General features: G+C 42.9%; 1 protein-coding gene across 1 annotated transcript in view; it reads right to left on the bottom strand.

Annotated features, from left to right (window-relative positions):
* Positions 1-20686, bottom strand: part of HPS4 (HPS4 biogenesis of lysosomal organelles complex 3 subunit 2) — a 231277-nt gene that overhangs the window by 53362 nt on the left and 157229 nt on the right. Inside the window, exons 10-11 of the mRNA XM_069214693.1 lie at positions 16272-16368; positions 9627-10542 (exon numbers count right to left, since the gene is read on the bottom strand). Coding sequence (XP_069070794.1) covers positions 9627-10542; positions 16272-16368 — 1013 coding nt within the window. The remainder of the gene's footprint in view (positions 1-9626; positions 10543-16271; positions 16369-20686) is intronic.

Below are 20686 nucleotides of genomic sequence, written 5' to 3'. Positions count from 1 at the left end.
CCTCTCACCTCATCTGCACTCCCACGCGCTTGAGCCTCGGATATTCCGTATTTTTGCCATGTCTCTCAATGTGGGGGGTTGGAGCTCATGTGTCGCATTGGCACTCATCAGGGGTGGGGGGGTGGGGAGGAGAAGTGCACCGGACCCGTCCGAGCGCCGGTCCCCCATGTCCGGTGGGACCTGGGATCACAAACAGGCCGCGCAGTGAGGGTGCTGCTCGTGCAGCCCGGTACAGCTGCACGTATCTGTCGCCACTCTGTTCCTCAGTGCGGGTCCAAAGTGGCCAGGCTCTCGGTGGTCCGCTAGTCGAGCGGAGAGGGCATGGGCACAGGATATTTGGGTGGCCGGGAGCGGAGCTGCAATTTATGCTGCGTCTCCGGTCGCCATCTTGGACACGCCCCTGTGAAGGGCTCTTTCTGCAGTTGAATATGGCTGTGGGAAGAAGACCCGCAATTCTACTGTTTGGTTTAAATGAAAAGGTGATACAACCTTTGGCAGAAATGTTGGATTAGCTCCAAGTACGACTTTAAGTTTGTGTACTTGGATAAAAGGTTCCTCAAGAGTGAATGCTTGTATTTCACTAACTTCTTAATGAAGTAATCGCTACTAGGAAAGCAACTTTCCAGGTTAAAAATTTGATTTCACAGGAATGCATGGGTTCAAAAGGGGGGCCCATTCGTTTTGTGAGGATAATATTAAAATTCCAAGCAGGAACAGGTGGTGTTCTAGGTGGAATAATATGTTTTAGTCCTTCCATGAAGGTTTTTATAACTGGGACTCTAAAGAATGAAGTATGTTGTATAGTCTGCAATTATGCTGATATTGCAGTAAGATGAATTCTAATAGCTGAGAAAGCTGAACTTGACTTTTGTAACTGAAGTAGGTAGCATAACATATCTTGTTTTGATGCTGTAAGTGGGTCAGTATTTTTAGATTGACAATAATAAACAAATTGCTTCCATTTGTTAGCATAGCATTGCCCAGTTGTAGGTTTGTGTGCTTGTTTGAGAACTTCCATGCATTGTAATGGAAGTTGCAAGTACCCAAATGCTATGACATCAGGAGCCAAATCATTAAGTTGAGGGCACTGGGATTTGGGTGTCTGATTTGTCCTTTGTTTTGTGTTAGCAAATCCGGTCTGTTTGGAAGTTTGTAGTGAGGTACTACTGACAGGTCTAGGAGTGTTGTGTACCAGTGTTGTTGAGCCCACGTGGGGGCTATGAGTATCATGGTGAGAGAGGTCTGACGCAGTTTGTTGACCAGAAATGGAAGTAGTGGGAGAGGGGGAAAAGCATTAGCAAATATCCCTGACCAGTTGATCCATAAAGCATTGCCCTTGGACAAAGGGTGTGGGTGTCTGGATGCAAAGTTTTGGCATTTTGCGTTTTCGCTTGAAGCGAATAGTTCTATTTGTGGTGTCCCCCACTTTTGAAAGTACAGATGAAGTACCTGAGAGTGAATCTCCCATTCGTGTATCTGTTGATGTGTTCTGCTTAGGAGATCCGCTAGCTGATTGTGTATTCCTGGGATGTATTCTGCTAGTAGATGAATGTGATTGTGAATTGCCCATTTCCCTATTGTTTGGGCTAGAAGGGACAGTTGAGATGAATATGTCCCGCCTTGTTTCTTAAGGTAATACACTGTGGTCATATTGTCTGTTTTTATCAAGACAGTCTTGTGTTTGAGAAGTGTCTGAAATGCTTTCAGGGCAAGGAACACAGCTAATAATTCTAAATGGTTTATGTGATAATTTATCTGCTTTGAATCCAATTCCCCTTGAATGGTAAGGTTGTTGAGATGAGCTCCCCAACCTATCGTGGATGCATCTGTTAATGTGGTCTGAGGCACAGGGTCCTGAAATGACCGCCCCTTCATTAGATTGCTGAGATTACACCACTGAAGGGACCTGTGTGTTTGGCGGTCTAACAACACTAGATCTTGCAATTGACCCGGTGCTTAAGACCATTGCTGTGAGAGGCACTGCTGTAGTGTTCTTATGTTTAGTCTTGTATGCAGTACTACTGCTATGCAGGACACCATCATTCTCAATAGTTTCATTATAAATCTTACAGTGTATTGTTGATTTGGCTGTATTTGTGGTATAAGATTCTGGAAAGCCTGTATCCTTTGTGCATTTGGATAGGCCAAGGCTTTTTGTGTATTGAGAATAGCACCTAGGTAAGGTTGTACCTGTGCTGGGTGAAGATGGGATTTTTGGTAGTTGAGAGTGAACCCTAATGTATGTTGTGTATTGATTGTGCTGTTGACATTGTATAAAATTGCTTGATTTTATTAGCCAATCGCCTAGATAAGGAAAGACATGTATGTGTTGTCTTCTTAGGTAAGCTGCTACTACCGCTAGACATTTTGTAAATACTCTTGGAACTGTTGTTATGCCGAATGGCAGAACATTGAATTGGTAATGCTTTCCTACTATCACAAACCTTAGGTATTTTCTGTGAGCTGGATGGATGGGTATGCGGAAATACGAATCCTTGAGATCTAATAGTCATGTAATCCTGTTTTTGAAGTAGTGGAATGACGTCCTGCAGTGTTACCATGTGAAAATGTTCTGACAGGATATAAAGATTTAGTGGTCTGAGAGTGGCATCGTTTTTGGGAATGAGGAAGTATAGAGAGTATACGCCTGTTCCTTGTTGAGAATGTGGGACCAATTCTATTGCCTGTTGTAGTAGTAGCGATTGTACCTCTTGTTGTAACATAACATTGTGTTCTGGGGACAACTTGTGATAACGTGGAGGAATGTTTGGAGGGGTAGAAATCAATTCTAGGCAATAGCCATTGCGGATAGTTGACAATGCCCATTGGTCTGTGGTGGATATTTTGCCAATGGGAGTGGAACTGCTGCAGTCTGCCCCCCACAGGAGATGTGTAGGGTGGAGGGATGGTTAATAAGTTACTGTTTAGATGGAGTGGTGGCTAGTTCTGAGACCTGGAATTTGCCTTTGGTTCTAAAGTGTTGGCCTCTATAAGAACCTCTTAATCCCCCTCTCTGGTACTGCTGTTGTTGCCCTTGTTTTGTCTGGGAGGTAGAAGCCTCTGTGGATTGTGGCTTGAATCCTCCTCTAAATTGTTGTCTACAATTCCTCTAAATTGTTGTCTACGAAAGGAGCCTCTGTAAGGTGTTGTATACAAGGCTCCCATTGCTTTGGCAGTGTCCGAGTCCTTCCTGAGGTTTTCTATGGTAGTGTCAACCTCAGGACCAAACAGGTGTTTTTTATTGAAAGGCATATTCAGCACTGCCTGCTGTATTTCTGGCTTGAATCCAGAGGAACGGTATGGTGACAGCAGTATTCACGCTTCTAGCTGCTGTATCTGCAGCATCAAGGGTAGACTGTATCTGGTTGTTACTTATGACCTGACCCTCCTCAACAATCTGTTGTGCTCTCTTTTGGTGTTCTTTTGGCAGGTGTTGTAGGAGTTCCTGCATCTCGTCCCAGTGGTTTCTATCATACCTTGCTATCAAGGCTTGCGAGTTTGCGGTTCACCATTGATTATAGCAGCTTGTGTCGCTACCCTCTTGCCAGCAGCATCGAATTTCCTACTCTCTTTGTCAGGGGGAGGAGCATCCCCCGACGGACTGACTATTAGTCCTCTTTCTGGCGGCACTCACAACCACTATGGGTAGCTTGGGGCCTGATACCAGACTGCCTCAACAGTGGTGCTCAGCCTCTTACTGAGGCTGTTTTCTAGTTTGATCCCTGGAGGTTCGATCCTCTGTTGTGTGGTGAGGAATGGTAGCTCAAGGGGTGATCTTTGTCCTGGTCCCATGTTTCTTGCAGATGAGCATGCCGTTCCTCAACAATGGCACCCTCACAAGAAAAGACCTCAGGGCTCTGATGTTCTTGAGCCTTTGTTATACTGGATGGGCCCTCAACCTTGTCATGAGCTTCTTTGGTGTTCTTGAAGCTGAGAACGGAATGCAGTGTCAATACTGTATCTTATGGTATACCCAGAGATGCAATCTTCCAACAATGGTTCAGAATCCTCAATATCTGGAACCAGAAGGAAAGCAGAAGTTGTCAATGGTCCAGGGGCTCTAGCTTAACTGACCAAATATCTTGTAAAAAAAAAAAAAAAAAACACCAATCGGAGGTGGAGTGTTTGTTTGGGGGGTTTGGGTTGCTCGGTGAGGAGAATCACAAGACATTTCAAGAACAATAAAGAATAATAAATGTTAAAAGCACATGAGCTACACCAGCACGTTACAGAGGATTTATATGTACTTTCTACCAAGTTACGTGTATACTGTAATTAAGCACATCAGAAAGCATCCTGTAATCAGGACTCTAAAGGTTAGGAAAATAGTGAGAAAGCCAGTAAGCTTTTGGATGGAAAAGGTGCAAACCCTAGAAGCTTCTAGAATAATAATCTATATTAATGTCTCAGGTGGCACAACTTTTGGTATTATAAGAGCATAAGCTCCATTACTGGCAGAAGTTCTTCAAACATGTTGAGTGGCCTAACAATCTTCAATAATTAAATCAAACCTCAACAGGGGCAGTGATATCAGCAAATGTGCTAGTACCCCATTTTCCTACCAAATACCAACTTGAATATTACACGTGCTTCACTTCGTCAGTCCATTATTTGCAAGATCATACAACATACTTTGCCAGTTTTTATATATGGCCATTACAGCTCTTCGAATGTCAAAACTGCTTCAGATAAAAAGCATATTAAAACATTGAAAGAAAGAAAACAAGTTATTGCCTTAAAAAAGCCCTTGCCTACACGCAATGGGTGTGGAACCTTTTGGCTGGCCCTTTTTTCTTTTTTTGTTCTGTCTGATTAGAACACTGTGGGGACTCCAATCCCACACTACTAATGAAGGAGTCATATTACAGGCTAAGGATTCAGTGGGCAGGGGATCAATTAAACCTCATGATTCAAAAGTGAAGCAGATCAATATTTATGAAGTTATTTATTTTTAAAAACTGTGTGCATTGGTATTTAATGAGATTGTTCTAAGAGTTAAAAGAAGTTCTAGCATGTATTTTCAGGCTTACCTATCGAGCTGTGTAACTTGCATATGGGTTAAAGAATCTCTAACGGATATATCGTAGGCAAAGAAAACAAACCTAGTTTTTCTGGTGCACAAATTAAGTTCGATGTAATGCAAGTTGGGTATTTACTTCCCTGATCTAGAACTGTTTCCAAAATTCTTTCTGCTCAAGAAAATTGTTGTGAAGGCTATTTCATGAAGGCTAGATGCTCAAACTAAGCGGTGGTAAATAAGGAGGCTGTACTGCTGTTTACTAAACCATGGTTCCTTGTTGTTGGACCTGGCCCTTTTTTCAGGGTCTTCCCCAAAACGTTTGCCCCCTTCCTCCTACTTTTCCTAACCTGTTTTTGTTGGCTTTAGGACTCTGAGCACTTTACCACTGCTAACCAGTGCTAAAGTGCATATGCCCTCTGTGTAAATTGTACTGTTGATTGATTTATCCATGATTGGCATATTTGATTTACTAGTAAGTCCTAGAAAAGTGCACTAGAGGTGCCCAGGGCCTGTACATCAAATGCTACTAGTGTGCCTGCATCACTGGTTGTGCCACCTGCATAAGTAGCCCTGTACTGTAATCATGTCTCAGGCCTGCCACTGCAGTGTCTGTGTGTGCAGTTTTAAACTGTAAATTTGACTTGGCAAGTGTACCCACTTGCCAGGCCTAACCCTTCCCTTTTCCTCCATCTAAGACACCCCTAAGGTAGGCCCTAGGTAGCCCCATGGGCATGGTTCAGTGTATGGTTAAGGTAGGACATATACTAATGTGTTTTATATGTCCTGGCAGTGAAATATTTGGTTTTCACTGTTGCAAGGCCTATCTCTCTCATAGGTTAACCTGGGGGCTACCTTTGAACATGATTAAAGCGTAGATTCCCTTTGGGAGCAGATAGACACATGGAGTTTGGGATCTCTGAACTCAAAATTAATTTAAAAATACATATTTTAGTAAAGTTGGTTTTAAGATTGTGTGTTTGAAAATGCCACTTTTAGAAAGTGGGCATTTTCTTGCTTAAACCATTCTGTGACTCTGCCTGTTTGTGGATTCCCTGTCTGGGTTAGTTTGACAGTTGGGCAATTTGCAGCTCTCGTTAGACAGTGACACAAAGGGAGCTGGGATGTAGCCTGCATATCCTGATGAGCCATCTGTGCTAGGAGGGAAGGGAGGAGTGGTCACACACCTGAAAGGGCTGTGCCCACCTTCACACAATGCAGCCTCCAACCCCCTGGTGTGTCTGAGGCCTTGCCTGGGCAAGGCAAGATTTCACAAACAAGTGAGACTTTCCTTTGAAGTAAGCCTACTTCAAAGGCCAAAATGGGTATAAGAAGAGCACACAAAACCACAGACTTTAGACACTTCTTGGGGTAGACACTCTACCTCACAAACACTTCCTAGAGAAGAAACCAGAACCTGCATCCTGCCAAGAAGAACTGTCTGGTTGCCCAAAGGACTCACCTGTCTGCTTTCTGTGATGGACTGCTGCCTTGCTGTTGCCCTGCGGCCCTGCTGCTCTCTGGCAAGAAGTGCTCTCCAAGGGCTTGGATAGAGCTTGCCTCCTGTTCCCTGAAGTCTCAGGACCAAAAAGACTTCATTCTACAAGAAGGACTCCTTGTGTGGCGAAAATCATCGAACAGCCCGCACTTCACTGAAATTTTCACCGCACGCCGAACCGGAATGACGCAGCCCGACTTTGCAACGAGAAGATCGACGCAGTGCCACCGTAGTGACCGGAAATTCGATGCACGGCCCTCTGGATCGACACACAGCGGAGCCGGAACGATGCAGCCCGACTTCCAGAGAGGAATCGACGCAGCACCTGCCAGGAGGTAGAAATTTCTACGCAATGTCCACCGGATTGACGCAGCCCCTGTGACTTTGTCCTGTCAGCGCGGGAAACCCACGCAATGTCCCCAGGGCGCCCGAAAACCCCGCAACCCAAAGAGGATCCACGACCGAGCACCGGATGTCGATTCACAGCCGTCCCTGCATGAAAACGAAACGACGCATCGCTGTGTGTGGCCCAAGAAATCGACGCACACTCCCTTTGTTTCCACGCAACTCCTCCTCTGCGGTTCTTTGCAGAGATTTTGCACGCGAACCAGGTACTTTGTGCTTGAAAGAGACATTTATTATTTTTTAAAGACTAAAGACACTTTATATCACCTTTACAGTGATATCTCAACATATACTTATTGCATTTTAATTGTTTTGACCTGGATCTTATCATATAAGTATTATATATTTTTCTTAACACTGTGTGGTGTATTTTTGTAGTGCTATATTGTGTTATTGTATGATTTATTGCACAAATACTTTACACATTGCCTTGTAAGTTAAGCCTGACTGCTCAGTGCCAAGCTACCAGAGGGTGGGCACAGGATAATTTGGATTGTGTGTGACTTACCCTGACTAGAGTGAGGGTCCTTGCTTGGACAGGGGGTAACCTGACTGCCAACCAAAGACCCAATTTCTAACACTTGCTATAAATGCAAATTGAGTGTCAAGGACAACAAAGCCCCATGAGAGGTCCTATGACGAAAAGGTCAATAACATTTTCCATAGAAAGTTTAATTAAGCATTAAAATGTAGATTGGATTTTTCCAAAATTATGTCTCACGAAATTTGACCAAACAGTAAGTTTAATAGTAGAACAAGATCATGAAAATCATGAGCTAACACTGGGTTACTGCTAGGAAAGCAGATTTGGGATTACAACTCTTTCATTCAGTTTTACACTATCAAGAAACAAATCTCTTCTGCTTGATAGGATAACGTGATGGGAGAAGATCTGGATGGCCTCTACTGCAAGTGTCTGCATTCATAGGGCATCGTGATTTCTCCCTGATGTTGTGCACAGTTTTGGCTTTACCTCTCTTTATTTATTTATGAGTTGATTAACTTCAGGGGTATTTGAGCAGAAAAACTGGGTGTTGGTATTTCTCAATTCTAGTAACGGATATTCTTGCCCCTAATTTGGATTACTGGACAACACATTAGGATTAAACTGCCGTTGGTGATCTTTTAAAAATATTGTACCACATTACCTTAAGTGAGCACTAGCTGATTAACTGCTGGAAATACAGAAGACACAAGGATACACTGGTACATATATTTTGCCCAGTTGAAGATAATACATGGACTGGAAGAAGTGTTTCACAATTTGACGTTCACATTAAATAGCTCCAATTTTTACCATGACAAATCTCTTCTTGGCATATGCTAGGATCACAAACCCTTTACATTTGAAGCCTTAAAATTGGCCATGACAGTAGCCTTAAAGTGAAGACCTAAACTTAAAGATTAGTTAGAAGATTTGACCAAGCACCTCTATAATCAAATGTATTGAGAGTTGCAACATAAATTTTACACGCTGTACTTACCTTAAAGCACAAAAACTCAAAGGTTTTTATACAAAATCTGAGGTTAGATTGATTAACCTCCCCCTGCCTTCACTGTTGTACTGGTCATGTCTACTGGTGTTGTGGGTGTGAGTGCAGTGGGAGAACAGATGTTTCATGATTGGAGTTTTGACAAAACAATTTTTTGTTCAATAGTTTGCCATGCTTGGAGTTTAGGAACTCTTTATATAAAGCATTTTGTATACTGTGCCTCACATCATTGCTCTGTATTTTCATATAAGCATCCTTGCTGAATATATTTACTAAATAAAAATAAAGTCAAGTACCAAAAACAGCCCATGAAATGTTTCTTTTGATAGTTCTTGGCTATTGAATGTTGGCTCAGGGGTTAAATGGGCCTACTTGAGGAAAGATGTTGAAGCTACTATTGAGGTGTGAAAAGCCTGTACTGCACTTACAAGGTAAAATGGTAGGTAGTGTTACCATAAGAACAATACCTTCCTTGTAGAGTCCAGGTACCAGGACCAAGGGAGCCGTTGCCTTTCCATACTGACCATGTGCCTTCATTTCTACTAGTTTTAGCACTCCACCCTCTATCTCTACCTCTCCATTCCCCCCTCACATTACATCTCCATATCTGCTTTACAGTCTATTCAAAATTACCAGAAATTCACTGCTGAAACACAAGGTGAACTGCAGATTGCAAGTCTGAATCTAAGACACACCGACTCAGCCCTACATCCTACTGCGCGTCAGTGAATTTACCTACCAATTAAATGGGGGGGTTGTAACATCCTGATGGGACACCAGTAAGGAGGCATTAGAAGTAAAAATCTGGAACAAGGAACACAACATATACAGGCTTCCACCTTGAAGATAGAGACACAGACAGCCACTTGGAACGCCGGCACAGGGAACAATGGGCACTTATTGACACAGAAGGTCCAAATGCCACATTTAATATAACTATACTGCATTACAAATGTCTGTGTTTCAGAATAAAGCTTTACCACCAAAGTTTGTGTGGTGAGTATTCTATTGTCATTACTTTTAAAGACAGCTAGTTTTGTTTTTCCTTCACAGTCCAAATAAGTCTGCAAGTCATCCGTCCAGCCAGATCATGTTAGAATTACACAATCATTTTAATGGATTAAAGTTCCCTGTTCTCAAAAACTTTGAGCAATTACAAAAGAACCCATTCAACATCATCAACATTTTTGGATTAATTACTTGTGTTACTTACCACATCTTGGATGGAATACTCCTCAAACTTAAACTGATATTCAGTGAGCAATGACAAAACTAATCCATTAACTGAGTGAGTATACAAGTTCATTTCAACCACATTAGCACTGCCAATTGTCCGTGAAGAATCCAACTCCGATGTCGATTGCATATATTTTGAGACATTTTTTGATCCACTGATAGGAGCAGCTGCTGAGCTATGTGCAGCTTCATCTGCACAGCTGAAGAACCGCTCCCTTCTCTGATCTGAATCATGAGCAATTCCTGTTTCTTCAATTACATTATCTTTATTAGTTTGTGGCTTAGGCTTTGCCTGAGAAGAGACTTCTGAAATGTCAATTTTCTCACAATATTGGTCGAGCAAATCATTTCCATTTAGGTAATCTCGATTTGGCGGTTTGACTAATTTACTGTTGGTTAAAAAACGGTCACCTTCATCAGAGTTGCTATTTCCATCTGAATTACTTTTATCACCCTCACTTGTCGAGTCACAGGTTATAAAACTGGCACTAGATATTGGCTGGCTTCTAACCTCAGAATTTTCTGAACAATTTAACTCACTGTTGTCAAAGTCATCTAGAAATTCTAGTGTGCATGGCATTTCTTGCACAGTGGGACCATCCTTTTTATCATCAGGACACATCAGTTTTTCCGATGCTTCAAAAGTTACTTTGGAGTCCAGATTGGTAACACATGCTACAGAATGTACAGGAGGATCAGCAGCTGGTAGTTCTTTGGGCAGTAAAGAGGGTGTCTTTTGGCATACAGAATCAACTGAGAGATTGGTTCCTTCCACATTTTCAGCTTTTGTTTTGTTTTTAGCTACAGAAGTCGGGCTTGATAGTTGTTCAATAGTGTCAGAAAGTGTTCTGGAAAGCTGTGACAGTTTTGTTTCTTTGTAAGAGGGAGACAACCTATTAAGAAAACATGCTATCAGGTATGAACTGATGACACACAATGACGAGCAAATCAGTACTTAAATTACTGGGTTTTAGGCAAAACACAATTTTTAATATTCACAGCTACATCCCCACTCAAAACATTTTATTATAAAACTGATGAAACATACCATTTAAAAATTAAGACTGTTGATCAATAATGATACTTACCAATACTAATCAATTTGCAGATGTAGAGTCACTTGCTCTGAACACTCCTGCCATTTAGTGTTGGCACCTACTTTGCAAGTGGCTTTTAGGTTTTAATTTAAAGGGCCAGTGATTCTTATTCCTGTGCTGGATGCTATTTATGGTATCTCGGAAAGTCTAGCAGTTGTTCTGTTGGCACAAAACATGTTCATCCACTGGAAATTAAAGAAGCCAGCTGATTCTGAAGGACCGCAAATTAACCTACTTTGAACCCATAAAAGATGTTAATCAATGCCCCTCTTCATTCAAAAAATTATATATACATTACCTACTGGAGGTTGCCAGTGGGTAGTTATAGTTATGACCATATTTCCATATAAAAAAGCGTTTTTCAACGTGCATATATCTTTGGCACCGTTTGACGAACCTTCATGAAATTGTCCCAAAAAAGTGCCCTGGTGATTCTTGAGTGCATGGAAAGTTTCAGAGTGATCCATTAAGCTGGGATGGTGAAAAATGGGGGGTGCGTCATAAAACATGCGTTTCCCATGTTAATTCCCATAGGAGCTTTGAAAACGACAACAGCCCGAACCACAAGATGAAATTACACAAATTTGGCAGAAAGCTAGCTTTCGGTACGCATATTACGCTTTTCGTTATTTGGTGTAAATCCGTTAAATAGCTGGAGAAATTAAAGGAAATCTAAATTTGTATATCTCTGGCTGCGACGACTTCACAAATAATGACAAGCTTGTGCAGGGAAATTCAGAGCTCTAACTGGCTGCCAACACTTCAACCAGGAAGTGTTGGCAGCCATCTTGGGACTTGGCTTCAAAGGGCCAGGGTAGAATAACCCAGACGTCTTAGCTCTGGTGCTGGGGTCCTAGAGGGAAAGTTTTGCTGCAATTTCATGACAACATCGCAAATTCATAGGAAAAATAGAAGGGGGTGAAAAAAAAAAAAAAACTAGCAGAGGCTGCCAGGCTTGTTTTTAAGAAGCCCCCGGGTCGACCAGGTCCCGGGGGCATTGACATTTTGAATGAGGGGAGCCAGCTGTCCCCACCTCCCGCAATCCCAGGGACTGCCACCTCCCCAGGCCTACGATAAAAGAATGAAGGGGGTCTGTTGCGGATCACCAAACCCCAGGGACCACCACCTCCCTGGGGCTAGATGACATTGGAGGGGGCCAAGCAGCCCCTTGTAGAGCCAATAATGGCCTTGGGGACCGCTACTTCTCCCCCCCACCCCCAGGGCCGGCTCCTGCTATGTCCTCATATGCCCACCCCCAGGACACAGTAGTTTGCTTTTGCTTGGTGGGAGCTGACAGCTCCCACCAAGCAAAAGCAAACACAGTCTGCTTTCTGGCAGCCGGAGCTGTCAAACAGCTCCCAGTGGCAAAAAGCAGAGTTTTCATCCGTTTCCCTGCACGCAAATATGCATGCAGGAAAACAGATGAAAACATTGCTCCTGCAAGCCGGGAGCTTCTATTTAAAGCAGCGCCCTGCTTGTGGGAGCAATGCCAGCTCCCACCGGGAGTGGGGAGTCAGGTAGTACACCGGGGGCCTTAAGGCTCCCCTGCGGTCCTGTCTCTCTCTCTCTCTCTCTCTCTCTCAATACCCCTCTTCCATCCCACATTGGGATGGAAGAGGGAGAGAGATTGTCATTTTAATGGTCTCTCCGTGTAATGACTTCACAGAGTCAGACTTGCAATAGGTTTGGTACAAATGTTATAGTTAAATTTGGATGTAGAACAGAACATAGTCACTTCTGGCCTAATGGTCAAGGTCTTGTGCTGTCACTCAGTAGGCTGAAGGTTCAAATCCTAGTATAGCTTGGCAGTGTGTTTGTTTATTTACTAGTGTTTTGACTGTTAAACCTTCTTAGTGATGGACCATTCATGTTTACTTTCAATCACGTGTGGGTTCACTGTCAAAGGTATGTCTGGAAGCATCACAGTAAGTTGAGCATTTTTACATTTCTTTTACATTTCAGAAGTTTAAGGTTCATACTGAAAGGTGATTTCACTTTTTTTAACTGACAAATACATTTTTATTTTCAATTTGTCCAGAAATATCTCATTCTAAGTATATCATTCACCAAAGCCTAAAAAAACTCTGACCCTCTCCCTTGCATATTCTTTCTCTCTTTCAATCTTTCTCCCACTCACACACCCACTCAGACCCTTACACTCCCACTCAGACCTTGTGCACCCACTCACATCTGCACTCAGACCCTCATGCACCCGCTCACAGACCCACTGAAACCCTCATGCACCCACTCACAGACCCACTAAGACAGGGGTGCACCCACTCTCACACCTAGACAGACACACTCACAGCCACTCTAACACCCAGATACACCATGTCAAACCTATTCTCACACCCAGAGAGACAGGCCACGGCCAAAGGCAGTGCGCAACATGAGGTTGGGTGGTTAGTGGGTTGGCCACAGCGTATGGCCATAGGCCAGTCCCTGCTGCCAACCCCCCGCCGCACACGGTCTTTGGCCGTGTGTAGCTCAGGTTTGGGGGAGTTATAGGGGTTGGCTACAGGCCTTGCGGCCAACCCTGCTGCGCACGACCTTTGGTGCGAGGAATAATTACCTTGGGGCGTGGGTTACAGTTACTTGAGATAACTAACTATAACAGGTGAATTTCTATGGTTTTGTACAATTAAAATGTAGGCCTAACTATAACATCCCTGTAATCTTTGGCTTTTTAATATATATATATATACATATATACACACACACACAAACGCACATATACACACATATATATATATATATATATATATATATATACACACACACACGCACATACCTCATGTTCTTGATGACTAAAATTTTAACTGAACACACACTGCAACATGAATAGGAAGCAAAGGTATTGCAACTGCAAAGGGTTTTAACATTTTAACAGCCTAGCCTGTGTAACTATGTCATTCCAGGAAACAGGTAAAATAAACAAGGAAGGGAAAAGCCCAAAAGGTTTGCCTGTGCAAGACTGACTGGCTTTGTCGATGTTTGTATTCATATTGTACAGTAGCACTGCTGCTCTGCAGCATGGCTGAAAGTCAAAAAGAAAAAAGTGATATTGTGCGTCAATGCTGTCTGGATAATTGCACCTTTTTTTTTCCCAACTATGTGCCTCTGGGATGACAAAGTACAGGAAGGAAACCTCTTTCTCTACTGATTTGGTTGATCAAGTTCTATTGTTCCATTTTGAAGCAATGCCTGCACTTCCTCTTGCAGCGCCTCTGGTGGTCCTGGCCAATGGTGTGCCGCTATGATGGAATATTGGTGGGTGTGATTATATCCAGGCAAATGCCATGGGGATGATAAATTACATGTTATCATTCCTTCTTGGGAAGGTGTTACCTGATTCATTCTAATACAGATGACAACACTTGTCTTCATCCATATGCAATTTGACCTTAAGATGTTCTGCTGCTCATTGTAGGTCAGCATGATATGCCCTTGTATCATCGAACTGCGAGTATTTAAATGGGCTACGGCTCAAATGATGGGTCGTCTACATGGTCCACATTATAAGTATTTTGAGTGTTATCACAATCATTAATGCATATAGGGCCATCATAAGGGTTTGGCTGATCTTCCAGGGGTTCCTGGTCAGAAAATGCATGCACAGAATGAGCAGTAGAAGGCAAATGTTAAGTTGATGGTGGTGGTGGTATGGGTTCCCCTGGTTTTTTGTTTGGAATTTTAAGCGGCTTGCCCAAGTTTCTCAAAAATAGCCTCTTCAAATGTGAGATGACGTTTTCTGGCCAAGTGCTAGAGACCATGGGGAGATGTGCCTGCAAACAGGGTTTATATAAATCCTCATGGGCCTTACATCTGGTTGATTGTCTATGCCTTCTGTTGTATGGTGCTGTAATGGTATCAAGCTGGACGATGGCTTTAAGGCACCTATTCTGGATCTGAGACAATCTGGGCAGACTTTTGGTGCAGAAGCTGGCTATCTTGGCAGAGAGGCTCAGGCTATAGATGTTGGCTTCATGGCTTGGTCTCTTATGCCTCTGACGCTGAAAGCCCCTTTCGGGGTTGAACTGCTACAAGAACAGTGGGATGAACAGACTGTCAAGCTTTTTTCTGGATTGGATCAGGGCTTAAGGCATAGTTGTCTCAGTGTAGTTTCTTTCCTGGAGGGACGAACCTCTGTGTGTAGTCTTTATGTGAGCTTCAGTATCATCTTTGTTCTGGGTGTGGGTCCAATTGAGATCCCTGGAGAAGAATGCTCTCTGAAGTCAAAGTGATTAAAAGCCACATATTCCTGACTCGACTCCCATGTGCCCCCAGACCACTGGAAGCGAAAAGGTTTTAGAACAGGTGCAGGTCTGACCAAAGCAGTTTGTGGTTGCAATCTGATCAAATTTAAATGACATCTTCATACTCCTGCCCTTAATGAATCAGTCTTACAGAACGTAAGCCCAGGCTTCTCATTCTCATTCGGCTATGAAGATCTTCAATCGTATTTGTTCTGCGGTGGCAGACATTAGCACCACAAGGATCTTACATACAGGAGTTTCCGGCTTTATAGATTATTTCTGTTTTCTTTAGCAATTCAAAAATGCATCAGAACCCAACTCAGAGGAAAAAAAAGTGGAGTCTATGTCCTAGTGCATTGTTGGTTTTGCGGGAGGTATCACGTCACCTAAAATCCTTTACTTCAAAGAAACCCAACTTGCAATGTTCAGCCCAATATTAGATGGCAGGAGTGTGCAGTGTCTGCAATCTAAACTAAATCTGGCACCCACGGTTGAGCTGGAAAACACAGATAACTCGTACTTTGGAAACAAAAGAAGTTTAGTGGAAAGTAAATAATGGTGCAACTTCTTACTTGCATGTCCAAACAAAATGATGTGGCAAAGTTCAGTGATTAAGCAGGCAGTCATGAGAGAAAGATGTGGAGGAACTGGGTACCAAATGCCCAGGAGTTTGATATGAGGTAAAGCATGGTAAAGGAAGTCAGGTAAGAAAGTATTCTTCATTGTACTTTTTTCAAAACAGCAAAATGATGAAACCCTAGTCTCAGGTACACTCTATCAGTAATAGCTAAAAAATCTGTTGAAAGTATTGTCTCACATTTTATATAACTACAAATTTACAGTAATATTGTAGTAATACATTACCTCAGATATTACATGAATTACTTCGACTACTGAAAGGCTGATTGTAAACAGACTTTGCAAAAATATACATCATATTTGCTACTGCAGTGTTAAAGGATATCTTCTATGTATTTCCACAAAACTAAAAGTCTGGAGGGAACACTGAGCAGTAATGTTATATTGATTTAGGATATTTCCTCCAGATTTCGGACTCACACCTAAACAATACCTTACGCTTATAGGAAGGAACACATCAAATGTGGTCTGAGCAAATGAAAAGTGACAGCCACGTCTATCCAATTGTATTCTACTGAAAACAGGAAAGATATACTTTAAAAAGCAGGCTTGTTGAGGGCTCTAAAATTGACATTTGGTCGGTAGTATGAAATTGTTACATCAAAAACTTTCTGATAGTACAATGTTTACCTCATCATCCACTCTACTGGAAAATCACGGAGTGCTGTCGCTTCTTCTCTTGTTATATAAACTGGGATTATCGTGACACCATCAGGCAAATGGGGATCTTCCAAAAACAAGATAAGCAAATGTCATTTCTCCTGACTCACCAATGTAAACAAATTATAAACAAGAATACATTGCTTGAATTCTTTCCAACATAGAGGTGTTGGACTTTTGTTAACACAAAATATATCCAAGGATCTTCTTAATGATACTAGGGCATAAAGGAAGTAGGTCTCAGTACAGAAAAAAATGCTTGATGGCTACTATAGAGTCTCAAGAAAATGTAACATTAAGATTTTTTCTCACTTAACATTATACTGCATTTTATTTTTACCTCATTTACTGTCCAGCTACAGACATATTTAGCTGTCCGCCAAAGCTCATGTCAATTAAACACACAACATAGGGAGAAGGGCTTTAAGTCAGCCACCCTCACCTTTAGCTTGTTTAAATTAGTTCCTTTCAAACATTGGCTTGGTGGTTTGCCCATCATCCTCGGCCCCTGCTGATATGTACATTCTGAATTATTAAGTCATTAAAATAGATTTATTTTTGTCAGTCACTGTTCTTGTGGCTGGCAGAATCATGGATTCAAATGACAATTTTGCTTCTGGCAGTAGTAACCTAGATTTCCAGGAGGGGCTTCATGAGCAGAGCTGCCACATTGTACTCCCTCCACGTCCTTGCTGCTGCTTTTTTGGTTTGGTTCATCTTATGTTTTCAATCCCATCCAGCACAAGCATTTCCCCCAACACAGTATATACCACTTTTCTTGGAGAAAAATGTTCTTCTGTCTCACAGACTGTGACATTGATTCTTTAATGCAGATCCCCATTTGTTTAAGGTGTCTGAGCCCAAAACAAAAGAGTTCATACCCATAGCTAATCATATAAAAAAGTGCCGGTATAGCCTGTCAATAAATCAGATAGAATACTCCTTGCTCCAGTGACATCTAGAAATGTGCAGCCTCAGTATCATTCTCTTTATTTAGGGCAATAAGACACATGTGCCATGGTTGTATTGACTGGTACAACTTTACTTACAACAAACACTCTTGTAATGTCTGGCAAGAGTGAAATCTCAGCGCAGCAAACAACAGAAATTCTACATGAACACTGGATTTCCCTAGTTACTGTGGGACTCAACGCCAATGGATTCAAAATAGATCTCTGGTAAGAAGTACAGGGTCCCTGCAAACACAATTTAAGAGTGATTTACAAAGGTGAAATGGAGAACTGTACACAAACCGGCTGCACATTTTCTCAAGTAAGTAAATAGTAAAAATATGTAATTTCTTTCAGAGATACTGCAGTACCAAAGACATATTTTATTTCACCTAAAACAAATAATTCAGCAGTATATGCAATTATCTAAAGGATGAAAAGATAACTGGTTCTTTAGCAAAGGTATGCTTTTGAGATTCATGCGTTGATACACTGTGTGTATCTCGAAGTTCTATACACTGTGAAACTATTGCTACGTGTCCAGACACTTTATGCATGGACGTGCTCTTTGTGGACGAACATAATGAGGTGACTCGCACTGAATTTAGCCAATGGCGGAAGAGGGCTGAACCACTGCCCCATGGTGAATATTGTAGGGGTGGGAGAAAAATGTGAACAACACAATAACAGACCACGTTTTGAACACAAGGTGTGAGGCAACGCACATAATTCAGGAGCTAACAAATAAAACTGCAGCGGCCTCAAGTAATACGAATGATCAGAACACTTAGGTGTCTCATGGATGCTTTGTAGTGAGTGAAATGTTCTTGTATAGATTATACAGTGGTTTTCCCCTTACAGAGGTGTGTTAAGGGTGCGCCGGACTGAAAATATGTTTCAACAACGATTGTCCCACTTGTGCTTCTTCCCTCCTGGGTTGTGCTGAACCTCTCTGTCTGTGTTTCACTGCACCTTTATCTGTAGTTTTCCCTTGTCTAGACCCTGATGCTTGTATTATTGTCAGTGGGAAGTAGTGCCCTCAAAGACCTGACTTGTTCTGTTTTCCATTATTCACCAATAACTCTCCTCAAATTTGCTTCTTAACAACCACTTTATCATTCAATTTCTCCTTGTTTTTTATAATTCTTCTTATTTTAACATTTCCAAGATAACAATATAGCACTTTTCGTAGGGGCATACATTGACATCCTAAACATGGCTTGTTCCCTGGTGTTTTATATTTTACCATTTTTGTACAAATATTACAATACAGGTCAGCATGTATGGAGTTGCACCACCCAAACTGTTTACACTTGCTTTCCTTCTCCGTTGGGCCCTAATCTTGTGATGCTTCTTCTGACAACATCTCGCTTTGTGAACTAACTCTTCTGCCACGGCACAACAGTCAATTCCTCTCGACCATTCTCTCAGTATAGGAGGGCCATAACTCCCCATTTCCTGGTGATGTCTTGTTTGCCTATCACAAGTCCAATCCAGACCAGTGTTCTGGAGCCCACTCCAGCCTTCATCCATCCATTAAGCCCAACAAAAATATTTAAGGTTCAGGATTAGCATATAAACCACAATACTTCCTTGTGTTCGGTGTATCTTGTTTCGGTATTGGATGATAATCAGCAGCTGCAGATGGAAATAGAGGCTGGCCTGGTGTGTGCTGGGTACCTATGGTACTTACATATTATACCAGGTATCCCTTATTAGTGTAGTGTAGTCAGTGTCTAGAAGCCAGGCTCTCTAGAGGTAGCTGTGGATGAGCAGCCAATGCTTATCTAGGTGACATGCAAAGCTCATGCAATAACACTGCAGTTCGACTTAGTACTTACACACATGAAAGAAAACACTCAGTGTTACAAACATAAAGGTACTCTATTTTGGGGACACAAAGACCAAAAATACCATAGAGGCTATACTCCCTTAGAGGTAAGTAATACACAAATTATACACTAGTATGCAGAAATAGGCATAACAACAGTTAGAAAACAGTGCAATTAGTGAAAATCATAAGAGAGAAATAGCCCTGGGGGAGCACAAACCATATGCTAAAAAAATGGAATGTGAAAGTCAGTCCCCCACCAGGTAAGTGGAGTGTGTAGAGTGGAGTTGGGAATACTAGGAAAGCCCAAAGTTAAGTCCCACAAACCCACCCCAGCGACCAGGAAAGCAGGAGTAAATCACTGTAAATTCACCCATTTAGAAGAAAAGAAGAATAATGCAAAACCCAGAAGAGACTGCAAGACACCAACAGTGGATTCCTGGACAAGAGGACCTGTAGAAGAAGGGGACCAAGTCCAAGAAGCACAGCAGAGACCAGGAAGGGCAGGGGCCCCTACCCACCAGACTGAAGGTGCATAAGGTGAGTCGACGATGAATGAGTCAGCACTGCACCCAAGAAAAAGAAATCGAGTTCTTGGAGGATGCAGGTGATGTCCCACGCTGGAAGGAGGATTGCAATCGGTTGTGCATCTTCAGATCCCGCTAACAAGCCTTGGCAGATGCAAAACTCACGGTCAGTGGAAAGTGGAGCTGCCGGAAACCAGAAAGGACCAGGTGGACTCTACCCAGGAGGGGTGGAGGCTGGAGCTTCAGATGCCTGCCTGAAGATCTTGTGGAAAAGATGCCAACAAGCCATGGCAGCTGCAAAGGACACGGTATACGGGGGTACTGTCCTGTGTGGGCAGGCAAGGACTTGCCTCCACCCAAGCTGGACAGCTGGAAGAGAGGACCGTCGGGACCACTTCAGTCCACGATCCACACAGCTCAGCAGGAGAGGGGATCCACACAGCCGGTCATCATTGCAGTTGGTGGCTGCAGAAGCAGGGGAGTGACTCCTTCATCCCAAGGGAGATTCCTTCTTCCTTCTGATTCAGGCTGAAGACGGGCTGTCCTCAGAGGATACACGACATGGGAAATTTGCAGTTGCTGGAAGGAGCTGTGGATACAATTTTGCATGAAGAGTCTTGCTTTTTTGTTGCAGCTTGTGTGGTCCTGGAGCGTCCTGATGCAGTTTCTTCTGTCAGAAGTCAAAGTGGAGGGTGCAGAGGATTCCTGCTAGAGTATTGCAATCCGAATTTGAGAAACCACCAAAGAGAGACATCCTAAATAGCCCTGAAAGGAGGATTGGTCACCTAGCTGGGTGACCACCTATCAGGAGGGGGCTCTGACGTCAACTGCTGGCACTGGCCACTCAGGTGCTCCCAGAGTGCCCTGCCAACTTTGAATCCAAGATGGCAGGACCCAGGGACCCCCTGGAGGAGTTCTGAGCACCCCCCCCAGGGTCGTGATGGACAGGGGAGTGGTCACTCCCCTTTGTCCAATTTCGTGCCAGAGCAGGGACTGGGGTTCCCTGAGCGGTGTAAACTGGTTCATGCAAGGAGGGCAACAAATGTGCCCTTCAAAGCATTGCCAGTGGCTTGGGAA

Source organism: Pleurodeles waltl, chromosome 11 (assembly GCF_031143425.1).
Source record: "Pleurodeles waltl isolate 20211129_DDA chromosome 11, aPleWal1.hap1.20221129, whole genome shotgun sequence".
Lineage (NCBI taxonomy): Eukaryota > Metazoa > Chordata > Amphibia > Caudata > Salamandridae > Pleurodeles > Pleurodeles waltl.
Note: the sequence above shows the minus strand (reverse complement) of the source record. Positions and strands in the feature narration are given on the sequence as shown.